General features: G+C 40.2%; 3 protein-coding genes across 3 annotated transcripts; 1 reads left to right on the top strand and 2 right to left on the bottom strand.

Annotated features, from left to right (window-relative positions):
• Positions 1–405: 405 nt before the first annotated feature.
• On the bottom strand, positions 406–2,307 carry LOC109410075 (uncharacterized). Its single transcript, XM_062846342.1, has 3 exons — positions 2,220–2,307; positions 1,817–2,005; positions 406–1,746 (listed from the first exon to the last, which is right to left on the bottom strand). The coding sequence occupies exons 2-3, from the start codon at positions 1,988–1,990 to the stop codon at positions 676–678; spliced, it is 1,245 nt and encodes a 414-aa protein (XP_062702326.1). The 5' UTR covers positions 1,991–2,005; positions 2,220–2,307; the 3' UTR covers positions 406–675.
• Positions 2,308–6,591: 4,284 nt separating this feature from the next.
• Positions 6,592–7,602, bottom strand: LOC109410076 (CCR4-NOT transcription complex subunit 11). The gene is made up of 2 exons (XM_019683607.3): positions 7,095–7,602; positions 6,592–7,037 (listed from the first exon to the last, which is right to left on the bottom strand). Exons 1-2 carry the CDS (start codon positions 7,440–7,442, stop codon positions 6,609–6,611), a joined length of 777 nt encoding a protein of 258 aa, XP_019539152.1. The 5' UTR covers positions 7,443–7,602; the 3' UTR covers positions 6,592–6,608.
• Positions 7,603–7,990: 388 nt separating this feature from the next.
• LOC109410077 (AP2-associated protein kinase 1) lies at positions 7,991–23,608 on the top strand. Its single transcript, XM_029856866.2, has 2 exons — positions 7,991–12,177; positions 17,182–23,608. Exon 1 carries the CDS (start codon positions 9,050–9,052, stop codon positions 12,101–12,103), a length of 3,054 nt encoding a protein of 1,017 aa, XP_029712726.2. The 5' UTR covers positions 7,991–9,049; the 3' UTR covers positions 12,104–12,177; positions 17,182–23,608.
• Positions 23,609–23,827: the final 219 nt, after the last annotated feature.

Genomic DNA, 23,827 nt, shown 5'->3' with positions numbered 1-23,827 from the left:
AATAAAGCTTATTATAATAAGATGGTTTGGGGAAATGGCGACTTCGTCAGACTTTCATACTATTTGCAGAGCCAAGGGTGATATTTATTGTTAACCCTCTACTTCCCATGGTTGCTCTAGAGCACCATCGATTTTCGACGAACTCCGGACAAACGGAATTAGATGAATATGATGCAATATTTTTTAGAATATGGTTATAATCTCATAAGGTTAACCCAACTACTGCATACTTGTTTCAATCGTTGAACTATTGATAAACAATCAAAAACCTATTGATTTACAACCATTTTTTTTTCATTGATTTCGAAAAATTTAGCTAATTTGCAATAACTTTTGTTCTACCACTTTTTTCGGAAACGCTTTTTTGGCATAGATATAGTCGTTCAAAGTCGTGGGAAGGAAAGGGTTAAAGGCTATTTTGCACGTGAAGAACCTTAGAGGCCGTTCATGAACCACGTAGATTTCTGGGGAAAGGCAGGTGTCTGATAAAAGTCTACTACTCTTCATACAAATTTCCATGTTTCTTTTGTAAGAACAAAAGTCTACGTGGAGGAAGGGACGGCCTGAGATGACCGAAATTCGGTCTAAGTGGTTTATCAAAAAAGTGATTTGTGGACGCTTCCAAATAATGGTAAATGAATGTTTTCCGTCATCTGATCAGTTTATTTTACGCTTCTAACTCACAGCCCTTATCTTGGACACACCGAGGTGAACAACCCTTCGTCCGGTTAGGTTATGTGGTACCAAATCGTACATCACCTCTATCAGGGAGCCCTTCCTCAACGGTTTCAACTGTTTCTCGCTCGGATCCACATAAAGGATATGTTCTACTACCGCCCCGGGCTCATCTTGAATCGGTTCGTGATAGGTAATCACAATTCGACCGAAAATCCTTCCGATAGTTTGAATTTTAACCGGTTTCCTGTAAGCTGGAATCAAGCCCATTTCTCGCTCATGCAGCCAGAATCGAGCCAACCCGGCGGTTTCTTGCAGAGCCTGATTGAAACGGGACAAAGGACAACCCTTACGGTACTTGACTCGCGAGGGCCACTGGTCTTGCAGTGTTGGATCATAGAAGGAAGTGTCCGCATCCTGCTGGATAGATGGTTCGTTCGTTTTCGGTAGTGGCACATTTTCCGGAGTAAGATCGGATTCAATTTCGGCCGGATTCTTTCTAAATGTGTCATTCAGCGTTTTCCATTTACAGCTAGGAGGACTCTTAGCAGTCGTCGTCGGTTGATTGTCTCTAAACGATTCGTCCAGTCGCTTCCAGGTGGAACTCGGTTTCCTCATTGGAGTTCCTTTGGAGCTAAGACTGTTTTCAGTCACGATGGGTTTAATCCACTTGGATGACAATTCGGTACTGATAGTCAGTTCAGTAGCGTTTTCTACCGTGAAAATGTCATCGGTTATCCTTCGTCCTGGAGACTTGTGGTTTAGAAAATCCAATTTGAGTCGCTTTTCTTTCTTGCAATGAATGGCTTCACAGTCTGAATCATCGGACGAGGTTTCCGATATTTCCAACGGTGGATCGTCATTCGCCGGAGCTTGAGGTTCTGATAAATTTTCGATGTCCGAATCTGGGCGAGATTTGTCCCAGATTGCCACATCCTTCGGATCAAGTGATGGAGCAGAACAATCCACTGCTGACGAGGAAATTGCTACGCTCTTCACTGTTGACCTTTCACTATCGTCATCGTCCGATAAGTCGTTCTCAATCAGAGTTGTGTCGCCTGATGCATTGAGCTATTAAAATAATTTTAAATTGTTGGTTAAATTGTCCCTTTGAAACATGAACCGAGGGAAATACTATTACCTGTATTGGCTGTAGTGTTGATGATGATCGTGGCGAGGTGTTAGGTTTCAGTTCAGCAATAATCCGACGTGTCGAGGTAGACGGTACTGTTGTTCCACGAGGAAAGGTCCTGCTGGTTCTCGTGGGACTGGGAGTTGTGAGCAGCAGATCAAAAGATTTCCAAGATTTGTTCATTTTATGATTTTATTGGCGATTAAAAGTTGAGGTTATGTCGTGAAAATTTGGAAGTTTGAAAGGGAAATACCAGTTCTCTATCAGTTTAATCATTAGTTTTTTGGTAAATTTATCGATAAAATGAATTTTTCTACCCCGATCCCACATTGAATTTTATCTGAAACGACTCAATCACTAAAATACGAAATGGGATTTCACAAAACTTAACCTCACTTTAGGAGGCCAATTGCATTCGTGCAATTTTACAAGACTTTCACTAACAAAAACAAAATATATTTATTTATTTATCACGAAACATTGATTGATGCACCAAGCAAAAAGAAGAAGAAGTTTTGACATCCAAGCGGTGTGCCGTCGATGAGATCCTCGTCGCTGATTGGTCGATGGATGTAAACGGCACACCGCTTGGATGTCAAAACTTCTTCTTCTTATCGCTGGTGCATCAATCAATTGTCAGCTACACGGAAAGCTATAGCTACACATTTTTGAGCATAATGGCACACACAAATGATTTGCAAATGACGCATGCAAATGACACACAAAGTGATATGGGACTTTTCATTTGACGTCTTAAATCAGCTGATTGATCGGGCGTTTGACAGTTCTTCTATGAAGATGACACGTTCTTGTTAGCAGCTGTTGTTCAAGCTTTGTAAACAAATGCATGCACGGATCTGTCACATGAAAAGGCCTATTGTCAGATTTATTGAAACGTAAACACGGCGCGGTCGTTGAAATGTTTCAAAAAGGGTCTTTGCACAAAAATTCACGCGGCCTAGGGAACGTTCAAAAATTACGTCCAACATTTGGGGGAGGGGGGGGGTCTAGAAAAGTGTGACCAGCGGCGTCATGGTCGCATTTTTTTCCGCAGTCAAGTTCGCAGATTGTGAACAATCCTCGGTACTCACTTTACGTAATTTATGTTTAGTCCCTTACTAATTTATGTTTAGTCCCTTACTGTAATTTATGTTTAGTCCCTTACTGTACATCCCTTACTGTACATCCCTTTGTACATCGAGGTCTTGAAATTAGTCTATGGTGTGACAGTACGTGTATTGGGTATAGGGAAATTGCGTGACAGAGGGGGGAGGGGGGGGTCTAGAAATCCCGAAAAACGATGGACGTAATTTTTGAATCTTCCCCTATCGTTTTCGAAAGGAACAGCCGCACCAGGAAACGCCGCAATGTTATTTCCCATAAGGGCCTGTCCATAAACTACGTAGACTCTGAGGGGGGGACGGGGGGGGGTCTGGCCAAAGTCTACGCTCCATACAAATTTCGAAAATTTTGTATGAACAAAAGTCTACGAAGGGGGAGGGGGGGTTCTGAGATGGTCCATAATGAGTCTACGTAGTTTATGGACAGCGCCTAAGGATGAAGTAAACAGGAAGTGAAAACCGCGACCGTACCTTTCGGAAGCGATAGGCCGCGTGCACTTTTGTGCAAAAGCCTCAATAAATATGCACAATAGAGAAAAGGGAACGTCCATAAATTACGTCACGCGAAATTCGACCATTTTTAACCCCCCCCCCCCCTCCTCCCTATGTCACACTTTTTGTATGAGACCTCTGAAATTTGTGCACTTTGTTGAACCCCCCCTCCCCCCTCAAAGCGTGACGTAATTTATGGACGTTCCCTAAGTGACATTTCAACACACGAACACTATTGTCGGGCCGCCACCAAACCGGACTTCGCACAATCAAGTCGCGACGCGACCCAACACGCGACGTTTTTTAATCATGTCAAAAGTAGTGCGCATCCTTCCCGTTGTTGTCAGCAACACAGCGCACTAGATGCGAAACAGTTGCGACACTTGTGGACCAAGAAAATGGCAATTTTTGATTGAATGTCGGTCATGATTCCAACCGGATAGACAATATAGCGCAAATTTTTCCTCACACAAAAGTGCACGCCGATTGAATGGCTATTCAGATTGCATATGCAAATATTACCCAATCGAATTGGGTAAAACGGATAAATAATGATAGGTAAAACTAACGCCCGGGGCAAGAGTGCAAATATTATCGTCGCACCACCAAATCGAAGTCGTCGCTAGAAGCACATGCGAAGTTGCAGCTGCGAAGTAAATTTGAATCTATTTTTTCTGTTGCGCATCATTAAGATAATTAAGAGCAACAATATGCACTAATCAAAATTGAGTTGCGACATTTCTAAGTAGGTTAAAAATCAATTTTCGCACGTTCGGTCGCTTCGTATTTCGACCAAAAGCATAATATTTTCCTCGCAGTTACACAACTACGGTATTGTACCATTTGGGCAGGTGTACCTATTTTGGGCACTTGCCGCTATAACTAAGTCAATTTCAAACCGATTGATTTGAATTTTTGTACAGAGTTAGATACTGTACGTGCCTAACTCTATACAAAATTTCAAATCAATCGGTTTGAAATTGACTTAGTTATAGCGGCAAGTGCCCAAAATAGGTACACCTGCCCAAATGGTACAAGACCCTACATCTACAAAAAAGGCACGCATACATTTGAACGTGATTACATCTATGAGCCATTTCACGAAATGACAACAATGTTGATGATGACATTGATTTTCACGGGTTATTGGGCGCTACCTCCTGTCAAAATTAATTCATAAAATCGGTTCGTAAAATAGACTAGGGTCAACGTTGTATAGTTTATTGCATTGCTAACTGGACTGCGACAAAGTGCGGAATCCTAAATATTGCGCAGTTCCCACCCAACTGGACCCCTTTCGCAGTTAGTATAAGTGCGGGATCGTGAATAAAACTGCGATTTTGCATCGAATCATTTCGGTGTCTTCTGCGCACTTATTCAGCACTTTGTAATGCATAAGTGCGCAGAAGACACTGACACGATTCGATGCAAAATCGCAGTTTTATTCACAATCCCGCACTTATACTAACTGCGAAAGGGGTCCAGTGGGGTGCGAAATGCGCAATAAAAGTGCGATATTGCATCAAATCGTTCCGGTGTCTTCACCGCACTTATTATGCGTTGCGCGAAAATTTGTACGCGCAAGCGCCCATACACCTCCGCCTGTAAGAAAAATCATTTCGGTGTTTTCGGCGCAGTATTCCTTGGCCAATTCGCGCACTTATTGTAGAAGACACCATAACGATTAAACATACCAGCGGAGGTCTATTAGCGATTTTGCACCTTTTTCGCTCTCTATTTTCTTGCAACGGGTAATATTCATTATTTGCTAATGAATAAGTGCGGTGAAGACACCGAAACGATCTGACACCAAATCGCACTTGATGGGCAACGTACGCTGCCGTGGGCAGCATAGTTGTCCCATGTTAATAGGGATTCCCATAGAACATGGGACAACTATGCTGCCCACGGCAGTACGACTCACCAGGTGAATATCGGGACGGGCGGGGTTCTCAAAAACTTTCTATCAACCCGGTGGTACTTCGACGGGCAGCAACTCAGCGACGACGGAACGGGCACTAGCAGAATATCAATGCTGCATCCACAATCGAGGGGCCGCGCACATGTGTGTAGCACGAGAACTTGTAGGCACTTATCTTCGGTGATTATTGTATAACTCCTTCGTAACGTGCACTTATTCACGCGAAACACCTTTGGCGACCGGCGGGTAATCAACTAACGGGCAATCTAACAGCCGGAATTACTAAAAATCGGAATTTTCGGGACTGGCGATGCGAATCACTTGCAACCACGTTTACTGTATAATAAACTTGTATTGAATGGCAAAATAAAAAACAGATCGGATGGCAATGTAGAAACAATGGTTTGCATATCTATAGCTACATATATATATAGTGCACTACGGTGGAGATGCGAGAGAATCGTTGTTAGACCGGTTCATGTCGAACAAATATTTGGGAAAGGATGGAAGTTCAAATTAATTGTATTTTAAATACTACACATCAGCACTTTTATTTGAGATTCCGTACTTCCTCATCGCACTTCTAACTGCGCAATGCGCAATACACAGCAAAAAATAAATACAACCCGCCCGATGTATTCCCCGATGTATTGTTGTACAGCGCACCACTTCCGAAGTTAGGTCCGACGCACAGATTTGGAGAAAAATCCAAGTCGAAAATTCCGGGTTTCAACTGCACGGAGAATAACTCATTCCGATGTACTAAAATTTAATATTTAATCACTGTAGTCACGATTCCTTATGTACGATTACATCGTTTTGATGTTAAATCTTTTGTTCTTGTGTACATCGTCCTATGTATTGTCGTCGCGGTTGTAACCCGAAGTTTTCCCACACCCGACAATAGAATATTCTCAAAATCCCTACGTGAAAGCTAACGTCGGACGTAGTGCGCTATGGACAACGGACCTGGCTCTCTATCCAGCGCACTGTGCCCGACGTACTTCCGACACAGTTTAGGAGAAAAATCGATTTTCGTGTGTCAAAAATTCCGATTTTCAACTGCACGAACAATACCAACACCCTAATCCCACACCAATACCCTTTTCCTGTCCCATGGCGTTTATGTGGTCATGTCGACATAAAAGGAGCGAATGGTTGCTGTGATGTGTTTGAGTGACCCATGATTGTGTGATGAATGTGTATACGTTCGTTCAGGGAATTTCGTTCTTGTAAACCGACTAGAAATATTCTGTTCAATAATTCTTCATTTCACTTTACTAACCGAGTTCGATTCCGTTTCAAGCTGCTTCAACAATCGGTACAGAGCTGCCGCTTCCCGTATGCGACTGAACTCTACGCAAAACGCTTCCAGCTCGATGCAAAGCTCGCTCGTTTCAATAATCCGATTGCGAATCAAACTTTGCAGAAACACACATACCAATCGAACCAATCGGTTCTGCAGATAGCGATCCTTGATAGCCTCGCATGACGAAATGCAGTTGCTGATGTACAGATGGATGAACTCGGTGGGTAGCTCTACAAGCGTCGTAAGCCGATTGACCACCTCCATCGAGTGGAGCGACATTTCCATGTTCACCAGTACGTTGAAATACTCTGTTATCTGTGGCGAATGGATCAACTTCAGCAGAATTTCGATTGCGATCAGAGGATTGTACTCGACCAAGTCCGGCAGCTGAAATATTCAAAGTGGTAAAACCAAATCAGTTAAATTACACATAACACAACTCACCTTATCCGGTGTCAACCCAACGTTATAGACCAGCTCCGGATCTTTTTCCAGTTCCCGCAGCAAATCATTTTGGTCTTGAATGCTGAGGGCTTGCCGGAAGGATTGCGAGATCAGGTTCTTGGCATCTTTGCCCACGGGTTTCGCCTCGTTGATTGAGCTGTTGTATACTGGCTTGTGGTACGCGGGATTAGTCATATCGAGCCAGATTAGTTCATCTTCGCAGTTGAGCAGAGGAGGGGCCACCGTCATGAATTGAGTCCCGAATCCATTGGACAGAAAGCTGCCGGTGCTTCCGCTGCTGCCAATGCTGGTGCCACTGTCCGACCGTTTTGTGGTCATGCCTTCCATGTCACCGGCGATGGTGAATTTTAATAAAGTTTATACAATTTTATGCTAGGTACTCCATTAAACGTTATTTAAAGGAAAATGTAATGTTAATTTGTTAATTTTTGCAAAAAAAATCGCGTCTCGTTCAACGAAAACAAAAATATTTATCTATAAACAAAAATGTCAACCGTTCCACATCTACACGCTAAAAATATTAAACTGAAACGTGCACGTACGGGAAAGTCAAGACTACCTATTTTTTGCATTTTTATATATATATGAGTATACTCAAAAGTGTGCCCTTCGAAGCTGTCCTGGATTGCTTTTTTCCTCAGGAAATTTTTCAGGGAAAAACCGGAAAAACTGGAGGTTCGCATTTTCAAATCTGCCCAAACATTTCTATAAAGGTCCTAAGTGCAGATGAAATTCTCTCTTTGAATCAAAACAGTGCAGTGCCCATGGGCGGAAAAGGGTTAAGCATTGGTCGATCTTCCGCGTGTTTGCTTGTTCAAATCTTGTTCAAATCTCAGGTTCAAATTAATCTTGAACATCTCTAGCAGCTTGACATTTTGCGTGATGACATTTTCACGCACAACGACGACTTTTCCATCTCCAGCTCCCAGCCATCAGTCAGTCAGTCATCCAATCCTCCATCAGTTCCCATCAGTGTGCTTTTTCTGCTGCCGTGAATCGTGATTGATTGCGTTTACGTTCGCGTTATCGCGGTGGTGTATCCACAAGTTTCTCGGGTATATTTTTTCACGGATAAACTGTGCGGAGCCACCGTGCGGAAGAAATCCGTGACCTCCGAGGCGTCCGAACAGGACACAGACCCCATCGCGTTTCGGCTGGACGGGAAGTGAAAAAGTATTTTTGCTCTGCAGTTCTCTGTGTTTGCTTTGTGCCTACCATCCGTTAAGGAAAAAAAGAAACTCGAGCGAATTCGTTCCCCGATAAGAAAAAGGGCACAGCAGAAAAAAAAGTGGTTATCATCCGAGCAGTGTGAGTCATCCTTGGTCCTCTTATCCGCGGAGGATATCGGTGGACGACATCAGTGTGAATGCAGTTTTGCGTAATTATCTATTATCATTCGTTTGGGTGAAAAAAGGAAAATGTTGTGGCGTAGCAATTGGCGATTAAAAGTTGAGGTTATGTCGTGAAAATTTGGAAGTTTGAAAGGGAAATACCAGTTCTCTATCAGTTTAATCATTAGTTTTTTGGTAAATTTATCGATAAAATGAATTTTTCTACCCCGATCCCACATTGAATTTTATCTGAAACGACTCAATCACTAAAATACGAAATGGGATTTCACAAAACTTAACCTCACTTTAGGAGGCCAATAATTAAAGCAAAACTGGGTGCTGTTCTCTACGTATAAAACGCGGAAGGAGAGGAGGCGGTGGAGGTTGGATATTTTCGCGTTTGGGAAAGAAAGAAGGCCGAGGAAGGAAGAAAACAAACACGGTGGAAAAAGAGAAACAGTTCAACATACAGGCGAACATAAAATAGAAACGGGAGCAGCACGGATAAATCATAGCCAGATTTGCCTTTAGTGACGTTACATTGAAGCTTTCCTGGGGGAGGGCGTTTTGTGTGATTCGGACAGGAAACAAACGGGGGAAGCAATGAAAAAGTTTATCTCCAAGTTCGAAAACAAGAATGAGGCAACGCCAAGCAAGGAAACGAATAGTTTTGTCGGAAAGACATTCAAACTGAGCAGGGAAAATGTGGTGACAGTGGAAGAAGTACTGGCGGAGGGTGGATTTGCGGTGGTTTTTCTAGTCAAGGGCCATAATGGCCAGAGGTATGCGCTGAAGCGGCTGTACGTAAACAACGAACATGACCTTGGTGTATGCAGTCGGGAAATAAAGATAGCCAGCAACCTTAGCGGCCACAAGAACATAATCGGATACATTGACCATAGTATTAATCCCAAGGGAAATGGAGTTCACGAGATCCTGCTGTTGATGCCTTATTGCAAGACCAATTTACTAACGCTGATGAATGCAAGGATTCCGAATGGTTTCAATGAGCAAGATGTTCTCCAGATATTCTGTGATGTGGCAGAGGCCGTCGCTCGGTTGCATCAGTGTCAAACTCCGATCATTCATCGAGATTTGAAAGTGGAAAACATCCTCCAAAACGACATCGGAAATTTTGTGTTATGTGATTTTGGGTCGGCGACCGCCCGTGTATTGAACCCCAACACCCACGGGAGAACGCTGGTGGAAGAGGAAATTCAAAAATACACAACGCTCTCATACAGGGCGCCCGAAATGATCGATCTCTTCTCGGGACAAGATATTACCGTAAAAGCGGACATTTGGGCTCTCGGATGCCTGCTCTACAAACTATGCTTTTTTACGCTACCCTTCGGGGAAAGCGCACTTGCTATCCAAAGTGGTCACTTCAGTATTCCCGACAACTCCAAATATTCCAAGGAAATCCACCAACTCATCCGATACATGTTAGAACCGGACATAGAAAAGCGCCCCAACATCTATCAAGTGTGCGAAGTAGCATTTAAAATTGCTGGAAAAACCAATCCGGTACGGAACCTAACCAAATCGACCGTTCCTGGATTGGAATTCTTGATCGTTCCTCCGTACGAAAGCGAAACAAAACGCATTCCATCAGCCATGGGTGCCAACGCAAAACCATCAAAACAACCAGTCGCATCAGTTTTGGAAGGTGGAACATCTGTTGCACCTCGTCAAAGACCGAAGGCTTCCCAAAATTCGGCCAATAATAGCTTCTCCTTAGGGCTCCCTTTAAACCCTTCTCCGAAAAATATTCTTTCGTCACCCACTCCCGGTGCAGCTCCGTCAATTCCTCACGACCAACAAACAGGTCCTGCTATGGCACCTCCTCAAGCTGAGCCATTCGTGGCCAAATTTAGCGCCAATTTTCCCCCGCCACCGGCGCAGGAAATTCAAACTAGTAATCTTTTTCAAACGACTTATCCAGACCCGTTTCGAGAAGTTGATTCTCTCCCAGAAGGTGCCGCTTCCCATCCTGAACCTAACGTTCCAACCTGCGACTCTTCAGCATCTTCATCCGTTCTGCAGTCACCTAGTCACGCTCCGGCTTCATCCCAATCGGGAACCCCACAAGGCGGCACTGGAAGTGGAACCAGCGTGGCTGGCTCCCTGCTTCCTTCCAAACAGACCATAGTTGGCCACCGGCGTAATATGAGTGATACTTCAGCATTTAACAAAGCCTACACTACAGAAACCTCCCAGTTCTTGGCACCGTACGACGTATCGTCCAACAATTACCAACCGCCGTCAAATGCACTGGGAAACAACGGTTCCGAGCAAAACCTTCATTCCATTCCGGCCACCTTTGAATCGCGCTCCTCAAATCCTCAGCTGAATCCAACCGGCACCCAGCAGCAACCGTGGAACCCATTCGGCGATCCAACCCCCTTTAGTCAGATGACAGAAGACCACATCTTCGGCGAAGAATTCGACAAAATACGACAGCAAGGCTCCCAAGGCAGCCTGAAAACTCCACCGGAATCGACCTCTCGGCATCCCTCACTCCCTCAGGTGCAACCCATCATGACCCAGCCGATTGCCACTCATCCTCTCCAGGCCCAATTTTCCCCGGAGAACATCCCCCCTGATACTCCGGAGGACGATCCATTCAGTTCGGCTCCTTTCTCTCTACCCGTCCGAGACAAGAATCGATCCCTCAAACTGGGCTCCAAAAGGATAATCGTCATCGACGGCGGTTTCTCCACCCAACTGGCCACCCACGTTGGTCAGGCCGTCGATAAAGATCCTCTCTGGAGCTCCCGCTACAACGCCACCAACCGTGGCGCCGTACTGGCCACCCACCTGGACTTCCTGCGGGCCGGAGCGGACTGTATTCTCACCAACACCTATCAGGCCTCCATTGAAGGTTTCATGGATTTCCTCGACCTTAGCGAGGAGGATAGTCTGAGGCTGATTAAATCCACGGTAGAACTGGCCAAATTGGCCCGGACCCAATACCTCGAAGAAAAACGTGACAACAAATCCCACAAAATCCCATGGGTAGTAGGATCGATCGGCCCCTACGGAGCGCATTTGCACGATGGTTCCGAGTATACCGGAAGCTATGCCGACACGGTCCCTTTCGCCCGGATTCAAAATTGGCATCGGCAGCGAATCAACGCTGTCATTGAGGCTGGGGTCGACGCATTGGCCATCGAAACCATTCCCTGTCGGGTGGAAGCGGATGCCTTGCTGGAGCTGATGACCGCCGAGCACCCGACAGTTCGATTTTGGATTTCATTCCAGTGCAAAGATGGGGCCACTCTGGCACACGGTGAAAGTTTCGCTGAAACGGCCATCGGATTGTGGAGCAAGGCACGGGCCCTGAAGAATCCTAATCTGCTGGCGGTGGGAGTGAACTGTGTCCACCCTCAGTACGCCATTCAACTGCTGAAGACAGTTAACGAGCGAAGGCCCGACGAGGACAAGATTCCGCTGATAGTGTATCCCAACTCGGGCGAAATCTGGAATGCCGGTTCGTGGACCGGGCAGGAAGAGTGCATTCCGCTGGAGACGTTCGTGCCGCAGTGGATCGAGCTGGGAGCCAAGTTCGTCGGGGGATGCTGCCGAACCAATGCGCGCGACATTAAACGCATCAAGAAAACGGTGCTGAATCTGTACGGGGGTCGGAGTGCATAGGAGCAGGAGACCGATGACACCGAGGAAGCTGCTGGCAAGCTATGATCGGGTAGTCGTCTGTTTTCTTGTTGTAGGTGAGTAACTGTTTTCATTTATCAGTTAATTGTTTTTTTTTCTTAATTATGTTGTTAAATAGTAAAAACTATAAAATACAAGAAGATGAATGTTACTACAGGCACATTATTGCTAACTGCACCCCAAATTGGACTGACACAATAGTGTGCACACACTTTCAAAGTGTGATTACAGCGCAGGGATACGTCGGATCGAATTGAGGTCTTCGGTGCACTTATTCCTTATAAATGGAGGAATAAGTGCACCGAAGACGTCAAGACGATCCGAGGCAAATGTGCACTTTTATCACACTTTTTAGGCGTACCAAAAACAGTGTGATAGTCCAATTTGAGATGTAGTCTGCAATATACCGTGACGTTACAACGTTTTCGCGCATTTTCTGTCAGATTTTCCACTTGACCGGGGCAAGTTGAAACGGGCGGAGAAAGATGAAACGCGAAGTTTTGAAATAGATTTCAATACAATTTGAAAAAGTGTCCCTCACAAAAGGTTACTTGAATCCAAAACTATGTGTTATGGCATTCAAACTGTTTATTTACTATCATTAAATAACATCATGTTAACCCGCAGTTTCATCTTACCTTCTTACCCCAACCGTTTCAACTTGTTCCGGTGTACCTTAACTCGTAAATTTTACCGTAAACCCTCAAATCAAGCCTAACTTTACCAAACACCGTATGTAACATATGAAACCAAAAAGAGATTTTCACATGAGGCGCTGAATTTCGTTGATGACTACTTGTATCATTCACCTTTGGGGATGACTTGTGAAAAAATAGGGTGGGGCGGGGCAAGATGGGTCAGTGTCATTTTTGGGAGCATTACTCATGTTTTGTTTATGTTAATAATTTTGTTAGATGACCAGCATAAATATACAAAAGTTTGGGGCATTGATTGAAAAGTTATTCACTCTCATTGGAAATAAAAATAAAATGGTTTTTAGCCATTTGTCTTATGCGATACATTCCACATAATCTCCATATAAACGGCCGCGGAGCAAGATGGGTCATCTTCAATTTTGAAGGTAATTTTGGAGCATTCAAAAGTTATTTATTTTTTATTACAAGGCTATCTCATAAATGACTTAAGGACAAACGTCATGAAATCCCGCTTCAACATTGCATCGAAACTTCGGACGCACAAATCTCAAGAAGCAAGCTTCAAACAACAATGTATTTCATTATTCTGTTCTTGCTCACTTGTAATAAGCTTAAAATCAAAAGCTCAGGTGCACTGGTTTTGTTTACGAAGAGATTTGTGCCCTCAAAATCGTGAGTAGGTGCCAAAGTCGGCCATTGTGGCAGCCATTTTGGGATTCTAACAAGTCTGTCCTTAAATCAAGCAGAATGAACGCTCAAAATTAAAACATAAAATTATGATAATTTTTTACTGAAAACATCGATTTTCAAGTCGTCTTTTTTTAAGTCTAGCGTTTGATACGCGATTAAACGATCTAAGCTAAACGGATTATAGTGCGGAATCATAAGACGCAATCTTTAAGATATGCTACAAGTATGTGATGAGAATATGATTAACATCAACCTTCAAGCTTGTGAATTCAGAATAGACTCAAGTCTAATTTATTTTACATTCGTATTACAGTAAAAGGGTGTGAGTGATATAGATTTCAACTTGATAGACGGGTAGGAATCGTCAAAACGAATTTATTCCCAATCTGACATATTTTATCTAAAACAAAGAAACACATTCAGCCACACCGAACTTTAAACTATATCGTAATGTTTTTGTTCAGTCAGGTTGAACTGAAAGCAGGCAGAGTACCCAGAAAAAAAATATGTAATAGTCCATTTACGAGCCGAATTTATGAATTGAGTTGTCCAGAAACTGTCTCACGAAACCTAATGCAAGCCTATCCATATACGTGATAACAAAAGATGTTTACAAAGTTCTTACAGATTGATTAACACGGGAAATCTGAACACAAACCACTACCACACAGGAATTTGGATTGGTCAATGAAAATTTGACAGAAGGTGGCGTCTTAACCCGTGAAAATCAATATCATCATCAACACTGTTGTTGCTTTGTAAAATGACTCATTGTATCAATGACTAGCTGTCTCGGCAAACGTCATACTGCCTACCTTAGAAACTAGATTCATTTAGAAGTTTTGTAACCGCCGTGTAATAACGTGTCGTTTTTGTGATGTTTATTTTATGTAAATAAAGTTACGTTTTAATGTATTTGTTACTCGCTACACCTGGGAGTTATGTTTCCCGGCCACTCCGAACTCCAGGTCGTAACACATTGTTAGCCTTTTAAACAGCTTGAAACCTGCTTAAGATGCTACTCGGAACTGTGTTGGAACTTCCAAGTTCCTAGGAGTTCATTTCAGTAGTTGGATGTTCTATAGAACATCAACCTTATGAGTTTTTTTTTGTCATTTGAGCAAAAACAACATATTAAGCAAATTTTTATAGATAACGAATATTGATGATTGTATAACATTTCGCGGTAAATCACTTCGCGGTAACCCATTTCGCGGTGTCCCATTTGGCGGTATTACATTTCGCTGTTTGTACCATTTTGCGGTACGTCATTTCGTGGTTTGGACCATTTCGCGGTTAATAATTTCGCGGTCGATACCATTTCGCGGTACTGTTGAGAACCACTGGATTGGATAGTCCCCTTGCTGGTACGTTCCATTTAGCCGTTTTTACCCACTAAGGACATACATTTCAGAATTCATAACGAATCTAAACCCACATAGAAATATTGGAATCTAAACCCATATCTCTCTTTTTATTTATCATAACAAATAAACCAACAAGCATGGAATATAGAACGTCTGCTGTACCCAAACAATATTTACCAATAATAGAGTTTCCGAAGGTAAGAACCAACCAACTCACCCATTTGTTTCAAACGACATTTTTTGGTTTATTGCAACAAAACTTAATTTCGTTTGAAATTCAACAAAAGTGTTAGATTTTTCAAACTACACCGATTTTTCTCCGTGCTGTGTTTGAAAGAAGATAAATTATTCGGTGATTTAACAGCTTGAATGATGTCAATTAACTTTTTATAATTGTAGTTTGAGAGAACGGCCTATGTGTTAAAGAAGGGAAATATACCATGAAAATATTAGTAGCCTAATGCCAACAACTATTTGACCAGTAGGGTGGGGCGGGGCAAGATGGGTCGCGGGGCAAGATGGGTCAGTGCCATTTTCGGACGCATTACTCATGTTTTGATTATATTAATAATTTTGTTAGATGACCAGCATAAATATACAAAAGTTTAGGGCATCGATTGAAAAATTATTCACTCTCATTGGAAATAAAAAATAAAATGGTTTTTAGCCATTTTTCTTATGCGATACATTCCATATAATCTCCATATAAACGGTCGCGGGGCAAGATGGGTCACCTTCAATTCTGATCGTATTTTTGGAGCATTCAAAAGTTATTTATTTTTTATTACAAGACTATCTCATAAATGACTTCAATCAAGCGGAATGAACGCTCAAAATTATAACACAAAATTATGATATTTTTTTAGTGAAAACATCGATTTTCAAGGTGCCTTAGGACCACTCAAATCGTAAAGTTTTTTATATTCCAAATAAATTTATAAAATGTTTACTAGTAGCTCTTGTTTACTCAGTATGGATATGGAGCATATATGAATGCGAAACAAATCTTATATTTTGACGTTTTTTGTTAAGAAAATGTGAATTGCTTAAAAAGTGACTCATCTTGCCCCGCACTTTTTTCACGGCGCCAAATCGATCACTTTTTAAAACTGCTTGTTTAACAGCATATTTTGTATTTAATAAACTTTCTATCGACTTTTAGCATAGCTAACTAGTGTATTAAAGAGTAGCGGACGAATACAAACCAGTACGATTTGTATTTACAAAGTTATGATGATCCATCCTTAGGTGACCCATCTTGCCCCGCCCACCCTATAACTAGAAAGAACAGCCTATGTTTGAAAGAAGGCAAAATACCCGATAAAACATTATTAGATTGATTTGTGCCACCAATGGTTTCGAAAAGATAGCTCTAAAGAACAGCCTATTTAATAAGAAGGAAGAATATACTATTTGTAAAATCATGGGAAAAATCATAAAATGTTTTTTAAATTCAAAATTCAGCCAAATGTGTATTACATAAATATATGGATATAATTATCTATCATTATGCTATTGCAACACGATAGATTTAAAACTGTAAAGTATTTTTCGAGATATGAATTTCCGTGAAATTCGGCATTTCGAGAAATGGGTTTCCGGAAAATGACGAACAATAGTAAATATTTGATAAAGTAAATTAACCCTTCTGCGGCCTTGTTTGTGTATCCATTTGTGTAAAGGCAAATATGAAAAGTTCTGATAAATAACGTACGAGTTCTCTAAGAAAGCTTCAAAAATAATCAAATTTTTTAAAAACAAAAACACACCGCCGAAAGGAAAACCGCAAAACGGTAAACCGCGAAATGGTATATACCGCGAAATGTCATACCGCGAAACAGTACACACCGCGAAACCGTAAACCGCGAAATTGTACACACCGCGAAATGGCTCACCGCGAAATGGGTCGCCGCGAAATGGTTTACCGCGAAATGTCGGACAACCATATTGATTTAACAATTACTGTATTTATAAGCAATGACATGATATTTTTAGACTACTATTTTCTTTATACCGTAAACTTTCAAGCTGGTGTTTTCAAGAATATCCAAAATGCACAAACACACAAAATACACTCGTTAGATTCGAAAAACACAACAATGCTTTTGAGGAAGGCTCCGGTTCATCATAGGTGGATTAAAACAGGGTTTTATTATTTTAACGAGATTTTTAACCCGTGGCTCGGGACCTAAACCAATATTGAAAAATATATTGGAAGCAAATACTGAATTAGCAAGCTTATGTTTTAAAGTATTTGTTGTAAAACATGGAAAAAAATTGTTTCATAATATCCTTGATAATATCGCACAATAATTATATATTATTTATTTTTACGCTCTCATTACAGCGCCAATGTATTCACGATCGACAATATTGCAAAGCATGAATAACGCAGCTAATGGAATCTGTCAATGAGGGAAGAGGTACTACACACTGGAAGCATTACATCAAGATGTTTAACGAAGAGCATACCTAGCAGGTACCACTTTAATTCACCATCACTTTACACGACGCTAGTGATCGCTGAGTGATTGCACTCACGTAATGTTCATCACACCACTTGAGCAACACTGTGTGTAGTTTATCACCAACCAGCGTAGAACAGTGCACAGACAAAAATTGCACACCTCCGATGGAACAATTGGGCGCAGGATGTGGACAGCCTAAACAAAGTTGAAGAAGCCTATACTTGATAAGATTAGATTCACATTGTTACATCACAAAACGTGGAATTTGGCACAATGTGAATTGAACCTTAGAAGCCAATGTGAGCCACTTCGTGTGTGATTGTATAGCATTCGAATAGATATATTTTTTTTCCAAGAATGAAATATGCAATCGTGAAACTGTAGTGTACATATGCTTATTACATAGACTTATATTATGAATTCCAAAAGCAGAGGTAAACCATATATATATTTACACATTTGTTGTTCCTGTTTTATGCCACTTTTGCGCTCTATAAATTGTAATTGTTAGCAACTTAAAAACACAGCAAAAAATGTCCAACTAATTCGAATGCAATCCCATTTACAGGGTCATATCATTATCGTAAAGCAGGCGTCATTCAATAAAATTGATTTTTTTTTATTTTGATTTCAGTGACAAACGTATTTTTATTGTATTGTTCATTATGGATATTTTTTTCGCAACGAAAATTACCGTTACTTTCTTTACTAATTTTCTGTAGTAAAGTGGGTGGTATAGCGGATTCGGATTCAACTGTGTTTCACATTTTTATGCAAATTTTCTTGATCAAACCTTCAGGGTCTGTTCCAATTGGAGAATTAAAATTAATTTTCACTTAAACTTGACAGTGCGATAATTATTTCCTTAGGAGAACTGTCAAGTTTACAGGGCCCATATAGCCGAGGCGGTAAACGCACGGGTATTCAGCATGACCATGCTGAGGGTGACGGGTTCGATTCCCGGTCGGTCCAGGATCTTTTCGTAAAGGAAATTTCCTTGACTTCCTTGGGCATAGAGTATCTTCGTGCCTGCCACACGATATACGCATGCAAAATGGTCATTGGCAGAGGAAGCTCTCAGTTAATAACTGTGGAAGTGCTCATAGAACACTAAGCTGAGAAGCAGGCTTTGTCCCAATGAGGACGTTACGCCAAGAAGAGAGAGAGAGAACTGTCAAGTTTAGGTGTTGAACTGTCAAATTTGAGTAAAAATTATTTTTAATTCGCCAATTGGGACAGACCCTCAGTATACAAACGATATTCTGTCAGAAATATACTGCCTTGAATCACAAGTAATTATTTACATCTGCATTTTGATCAAAATTGAGTTAATCGCAATTCTCAAAGTATCTATTTCTGGATTATTTAGCTGCACAAAAGCAATAACATGGTTTGTACAGTAAAATTGAAAAACGAGTCTATAACATTCCCCAGAAAACCCTTCCCCAGAATACCAATCCCCAGAATTCCATTCCCCAGAAAACCATTTTCCAGAATGTACCATTCCCCAGAATGTACCATTTCCCAGAAATCCATTCCCCAGAAATACATTCCCCAGAATGCACCATTCCCCAGAAATCCATTCCCCAGAATGTACCATTCCCCAGAAAAGCTTAATATACTCTGCTAAAAAGTTTAATTCGATACACAAACAGTAAAATGTTGATCATAATGATATGTTATACCCCGGACAGACATGTGATACGAGTATGATTCCTGTACAACGGTACACAGTGTCAAGAAAATTCTAACAAGACTGACTTGAACTGAGAGAATTTTCAGTATGGCACTCATTTCAAGCGCAATTGTACAGTGATTCTTGTATCACATGTGTGTCATAAGTATTATATGCAAGGATTTTAACATTATAGTGTTATTACGAGCAAATATCTATTTCTTATACGGTATATGTAACAAATTAAGGTAAAAATGTATACATACATACATATCCATAAAAATATTCTAAAATGGTTCAAACGTTTAATTACCATTGTATTATCATTCCAGTTGCGTTGCTATAAAATGTTTTGTTTTTGACAGATTTGTGAAAATTGTGCAGCACTTGTTTTACGATGAATAACGTTTTAAAAGTGATGTGCAAAATTTACAGAGAAAACGCATATTCTTCTGATGTGGTTCAGCGTACAAGATACTAAATACTCAACTGACCACGCTTTTCTTTGCAAACGGTTGGAGGGATCCATCCCAATGGCTGTTCCTATGATCCTAAATATTCGCTTCAAAGGCTCTTCATTCATGCGGTATGAGAAGGGCTTTCATCATTATTCCAATACTATGGAATGGAATAGAAAAAGTGAACATATAAGCAGTTTTAATGCCAACAATTCTAAATATTTTTAATGAAGAAGGGAAAAAGTATCATTGTTTTCCTTTTGGCCATACGCGCCAACTTGTGACGTAGTTGGGGGGGCGAGGCCTCTCAAAACCAATCAAATACGGAATATTTTGACGCAGTTCATCTAGTTTCGGCATATTTACGTAAAAACTAGTGCATTGAGCTGAAAAAAGATGCATTTTTTCCAATTTTGGAGAGCTTCGCCCCCCCAACTACGTCACAAGTTGGCGCCTATGCTTTTGGCATTCAAAAACCCAACAATGTTCCTTCTTTTTAAACAATATTCTTTTTAAAATTAAGGCAATTAGTATTTTTTTTTTAAATTATAACTGCTTACATTTTCAACATAGATTCTCCCTCCTTTTCTACATAGGCTGTTCTTTCGAATTGCACTTTTGAGGAAATTATGGGCATTATTACAACCACCGGTGTTAAATTGCTGTTATACATATTTATTATATATTTTTTTTAAATTTCTAAACACCTGTGCTTGTGGTGCCGATTGTAAAGCCTAAACATTGTAACTCAAAAAAAACAGCCTATGTAGAAAAGAAGGAAAAATCTATGATGAAAAAGTAAGCAGTTGTGATGCCGATAATTTCCTGAAAAGTGCAATTCGAAAGAACAGCCTATGCAGCAAAGAATTCCAATAATTGTACCAATTGCCTAAATTCTAAAAAAAAGCTTGTTTAAAAAAAAAGGAACAGTGTTGGGTTTTTGAATGCCGCAAGGAAAACAATGTCACCACAGACAAACAGACGTAACACTTCGAACATTTTTCGATTTAAATTTTAGTCTCGGAAATAGGTTCGCTTAATTCTAAAAGGACTGAATTTGGCCAATCATCAACTAGGTGGCAGTAGTGAGCAAACGTCAAACTCAAACAAAAACTATGCGAGCGCCGCGAATTGGCAGTTGGTCAACTCTCAAATTTTCAAATCAACCGTTAAATCGATGTACGATAGCAATTATCAGAGTGTTACGTTTCCTTCTTCGTTAAAAAAAAATGTTTGAGTCGTTATAAGAATTGTTGGCATTACAACTGCTTATATGTTTATCAAAAATTTTCCCTTCTTTTGCATAGGCTGTTCTTTCCAGTTGCACTTTTCAAGAAATTATCGGCATTGCAACTGCTTACTTTTTTAACATAGATTCACCCTTCTTTTTTGCATAGGCTGTTCTTTCTAATTGCACTTTTCGGGAAATTATGGGCATTACAGCCTCCACCGATGTTAAAATTATATTTATTTCATATTTTTTTCGAAATTTCTAAACACCTGTGCTTGTGGTGCCGATTATTACCTGAATAGTGTAACTTGAAAGAATAGCCTATGCAGAAAAGAAGGAAAAAAACTAGGTACGTAGAAAATGTAAGAAGTTTTGATGCCGATAATTTACTGAAAAGTACAATTCGAAAGAACAGCCTATGCAGAAAAGAAGGAAAAGTGTATGTTGAAAAAGTAAGCAGTTGCGATGCCAATAATTATACCAATAGCCTAAATTGTAAAGGCAAATCATGCTTATTTCCGAAGTTTTTCTTGTCAAATAAGAATTTTTGGCAGGATGTTTCTTCCGGTGATTTTTTACGAATAAATATTTGATTTTTAGCTATTAATATAAACCATTCAGAATTAAAGCAATAGTTTTATTTTTTTTCTGGAGAATGGTACATTCTGGGGAATGGTACATTCTGGGGAATGGGTTTCTGGGAAATGGTTTTCTGGGGAATGGTACATTCTGGGGAATGGATTTCTGGGGAATGGTACATTCTGGGGAATGGGTTTCTGGGAAATGGTTTTCTGGGGAATGGAATTCTGGGGATTGGTTTTCTGGGGATTGGTTTTCTGGGGAATGGTTTTCTGGGGAATGTTATAGAATCTTGAAAAACAACTCCAAGTCAAATTGTCCAATAATGATGAGTAATCGCAATAAGATCTACTATTGATTTTCTAACCTTATAATGCAAAACAGTTTTTTTAGCCAGTCGTGCAAATTATTTTGATAAAGTCTCATGACACGCATCGTATTTTTCATGTCTTGAGAACTTCCGAAGTTTTCCCATCTCCCAATGCCTCATTTTTATGATTACAGATTTAACATATTTGCAGTTCAAGGCCGTATATGAATCATACGAAAGAAGCTAAAAGAAGATACATTATGTAGTAGGAAAATCAAAGATAGATTCAGATCAGCTCTGTATATCTGTAGAATTTTATATGTTTCAATAATGTTTTTGAAATTTCGACAGAACTTCAAACAAATTGAGTTTTCTGGTTCAATTTCAGGAAAATCTGATACGATTTTCCAAACAATAAAACGTGATAAAACAGTTAAAAAATCTTTTGAGATTCGAAACCATCAATCGAATCTTTAAAAATTCGTGAAATACTTTCAGTATTGAAGTCAGGTCAAGATTCTTATGTAGAATTTCGAAATGAGTGAAAGTTCGTAAACTTTAATTTGTTATAACCATTAAGGTAATTGTGCAGCAAAATCTGAGTTGTCAGAGACTTCATAAAATTCATTCTGGCGAATGTCGTGTGTGTAATTCAATAGGGCTGCGAACATTAGTACCAATCAACTACAAAAAAATCATTCACTTATCGTCTGCAAACAAAGTCGACGGCATTGCTAATCGGAGGCAATAAAATGGCTATTATCTGGCGAACATCGGTCGATTGGAAAACTGTATAAACTCACTCTTTCCTATGACAAAGCATATGACAGAAGCACTACTTATCCGCGTTCTTTTTATATTACATCATAACCCTCTTCACACTCACATCTCTGTCTTTCCCTTATCTAGTCTTCTTCATTAGTGAGTTCAGCCGGGCATGCTAAGCCCGCGTGTGAACCAATAGTGTTTAAATTTAGTGGCAGAAACATATTCGTTATTATAGTCTTTAATGCACCTATCCGTGGTGTTAGTTGTTTTGTTAATTGCATTTGTTTTTCTTCGTCATAACTATTTTCCATTTTAGTTTTGTAATTGTACATACATTATAGTAATTTATAACACCTAATGCGTTTATCATTTGTCTCCTCTATTAGTATCACACAGTGATGGTACATAGTAGAAATTAGACAAAAAAATCACAGAAGAGATATTTATACACAATAACCACAAAAGTCTAATTGTCGTTGTTGCTGCTTGCTAGGCAGAAAAAAAAATCAATTGTCATGCGAAACACTGGTAAAACGCTTGTTCTCAATATTTAAATTGGTTGATAGTAAATTCGAATCAAGCTCAATCGAAGATAAGGGACAAACCATTGTACGCGTCTATAATTAGGTACAGATATACCAAGATCCATGAACCGACGAAAACTGTGAGGCTTTTATGAACAAAAAGAACGATCAAAATCACATAAAACTTTCTAGTATTATAGACAATTTTGCAAATTTTTTATCCTCTATAAAAAATCAGAAATAGATGATTGGCTTGCCCTTTTTTGATTGATTCATATGGATTAAAAAAAAAATGAAATTAAATTTAACTACCTACCCTACAAAAATTTAACTGTTGAAGCATAAGAGTTAGTCGAACACACAACATAAAGGCAGTTTCTTGATATTGTTGATTAGAATCCAATCTTATCGGAACAAACGCCCGAATGGGTCGTAAGATACACCTACCATTACCTAACCTAATACTAAAACCTTAACCTGATATGCCTATTTTAATAGTGCGATAGCAAACACGAAACAGCCCGAAATGAGAGATAATGATAAACGTCGACAATGAAGCACAGAAGCAACATGAACCAAAAACTAAAAGTGAGATACAGTGGATATGTGTACCGTACGGCGAAAGATGAAACACTAAACAAACAGCAATTACAAATCTATAATTATATGCAACACAAAACAGAGACAGAAAAAAACAGTGACAGGAAACGAAGAACCGATATATTATGAGAATGTAATAAATTATTTCAGCAAAGCGAAAATGCACAACGGGTTTCTGTAGCTGAAGCATACCGAAAATATCATATCAATTAACAAAAGTTAAACCATGAGTTTGCGAGTCATGTCAAAATGTGGAATCTAACAATTAAACATTAAGCTTGCATCGAGAAAAATCCACCAAAATGAAGACAGGAGTTGGCCAAGCGTTTCCTTCAAGAATCTTAAAATAGATCGGACAGAAAATCACCACTCATTTTAAA

Source organism: Aedes albopictus, chromosome 1, assembly GCF_035046485.1.
Source record: "Aedes albopictus strain Foshan chromosome 1, AalbF5, whole genome shotgun sequence".
In the NCBI taxonomy this organism is placed as follows: Eukaryota; Metazoa; Arthropoda; class Insecta; order Diptera; family Culicidae; genus Aedes; species Aedes albopictus.
This window is presented reverse-complemented; position numbering and strand designations above follow the sequence as displayed.

Bases quoted from the DNA above. Each gene is read 5' to 3' on its own strand.
- LOC109410075 (XM_062846342.1), bottom strand. From the start codon at position 1,990: ATGAACAAATCTTGGAAATCTTTTGATCTGCTGCTCACAACTCCCAGT. The intron at 1,747-1,816 runs GTAATAGTATTT...TTATTTTAATAG, and splicing joins CAACACTACAGCCAATACAG to CTCAATGCATCAGGCGACAC.
- LOC109410076 (XM_019683607.3), bottom strand. From the start codon at position 7,442: ATGGAAGGCATGACCACAAAACGGTCGGACAGTGGCACCAGCATTGGC. The intron at 7,038-7,094 runs GTGAGTTGTGTT...TGAATATTTCAG, and splicing joins TTGGGTTGACACCGGATAAG to CTGCCGGACTTGGTCGAGTA.
- LOC109410077 (XM_029856866.2), top strand. From the start codon at position 9,050: ATGAAAAAGTTTATCTCCAAGTTCGAAAACAAGAATGAGGCAACGCCA.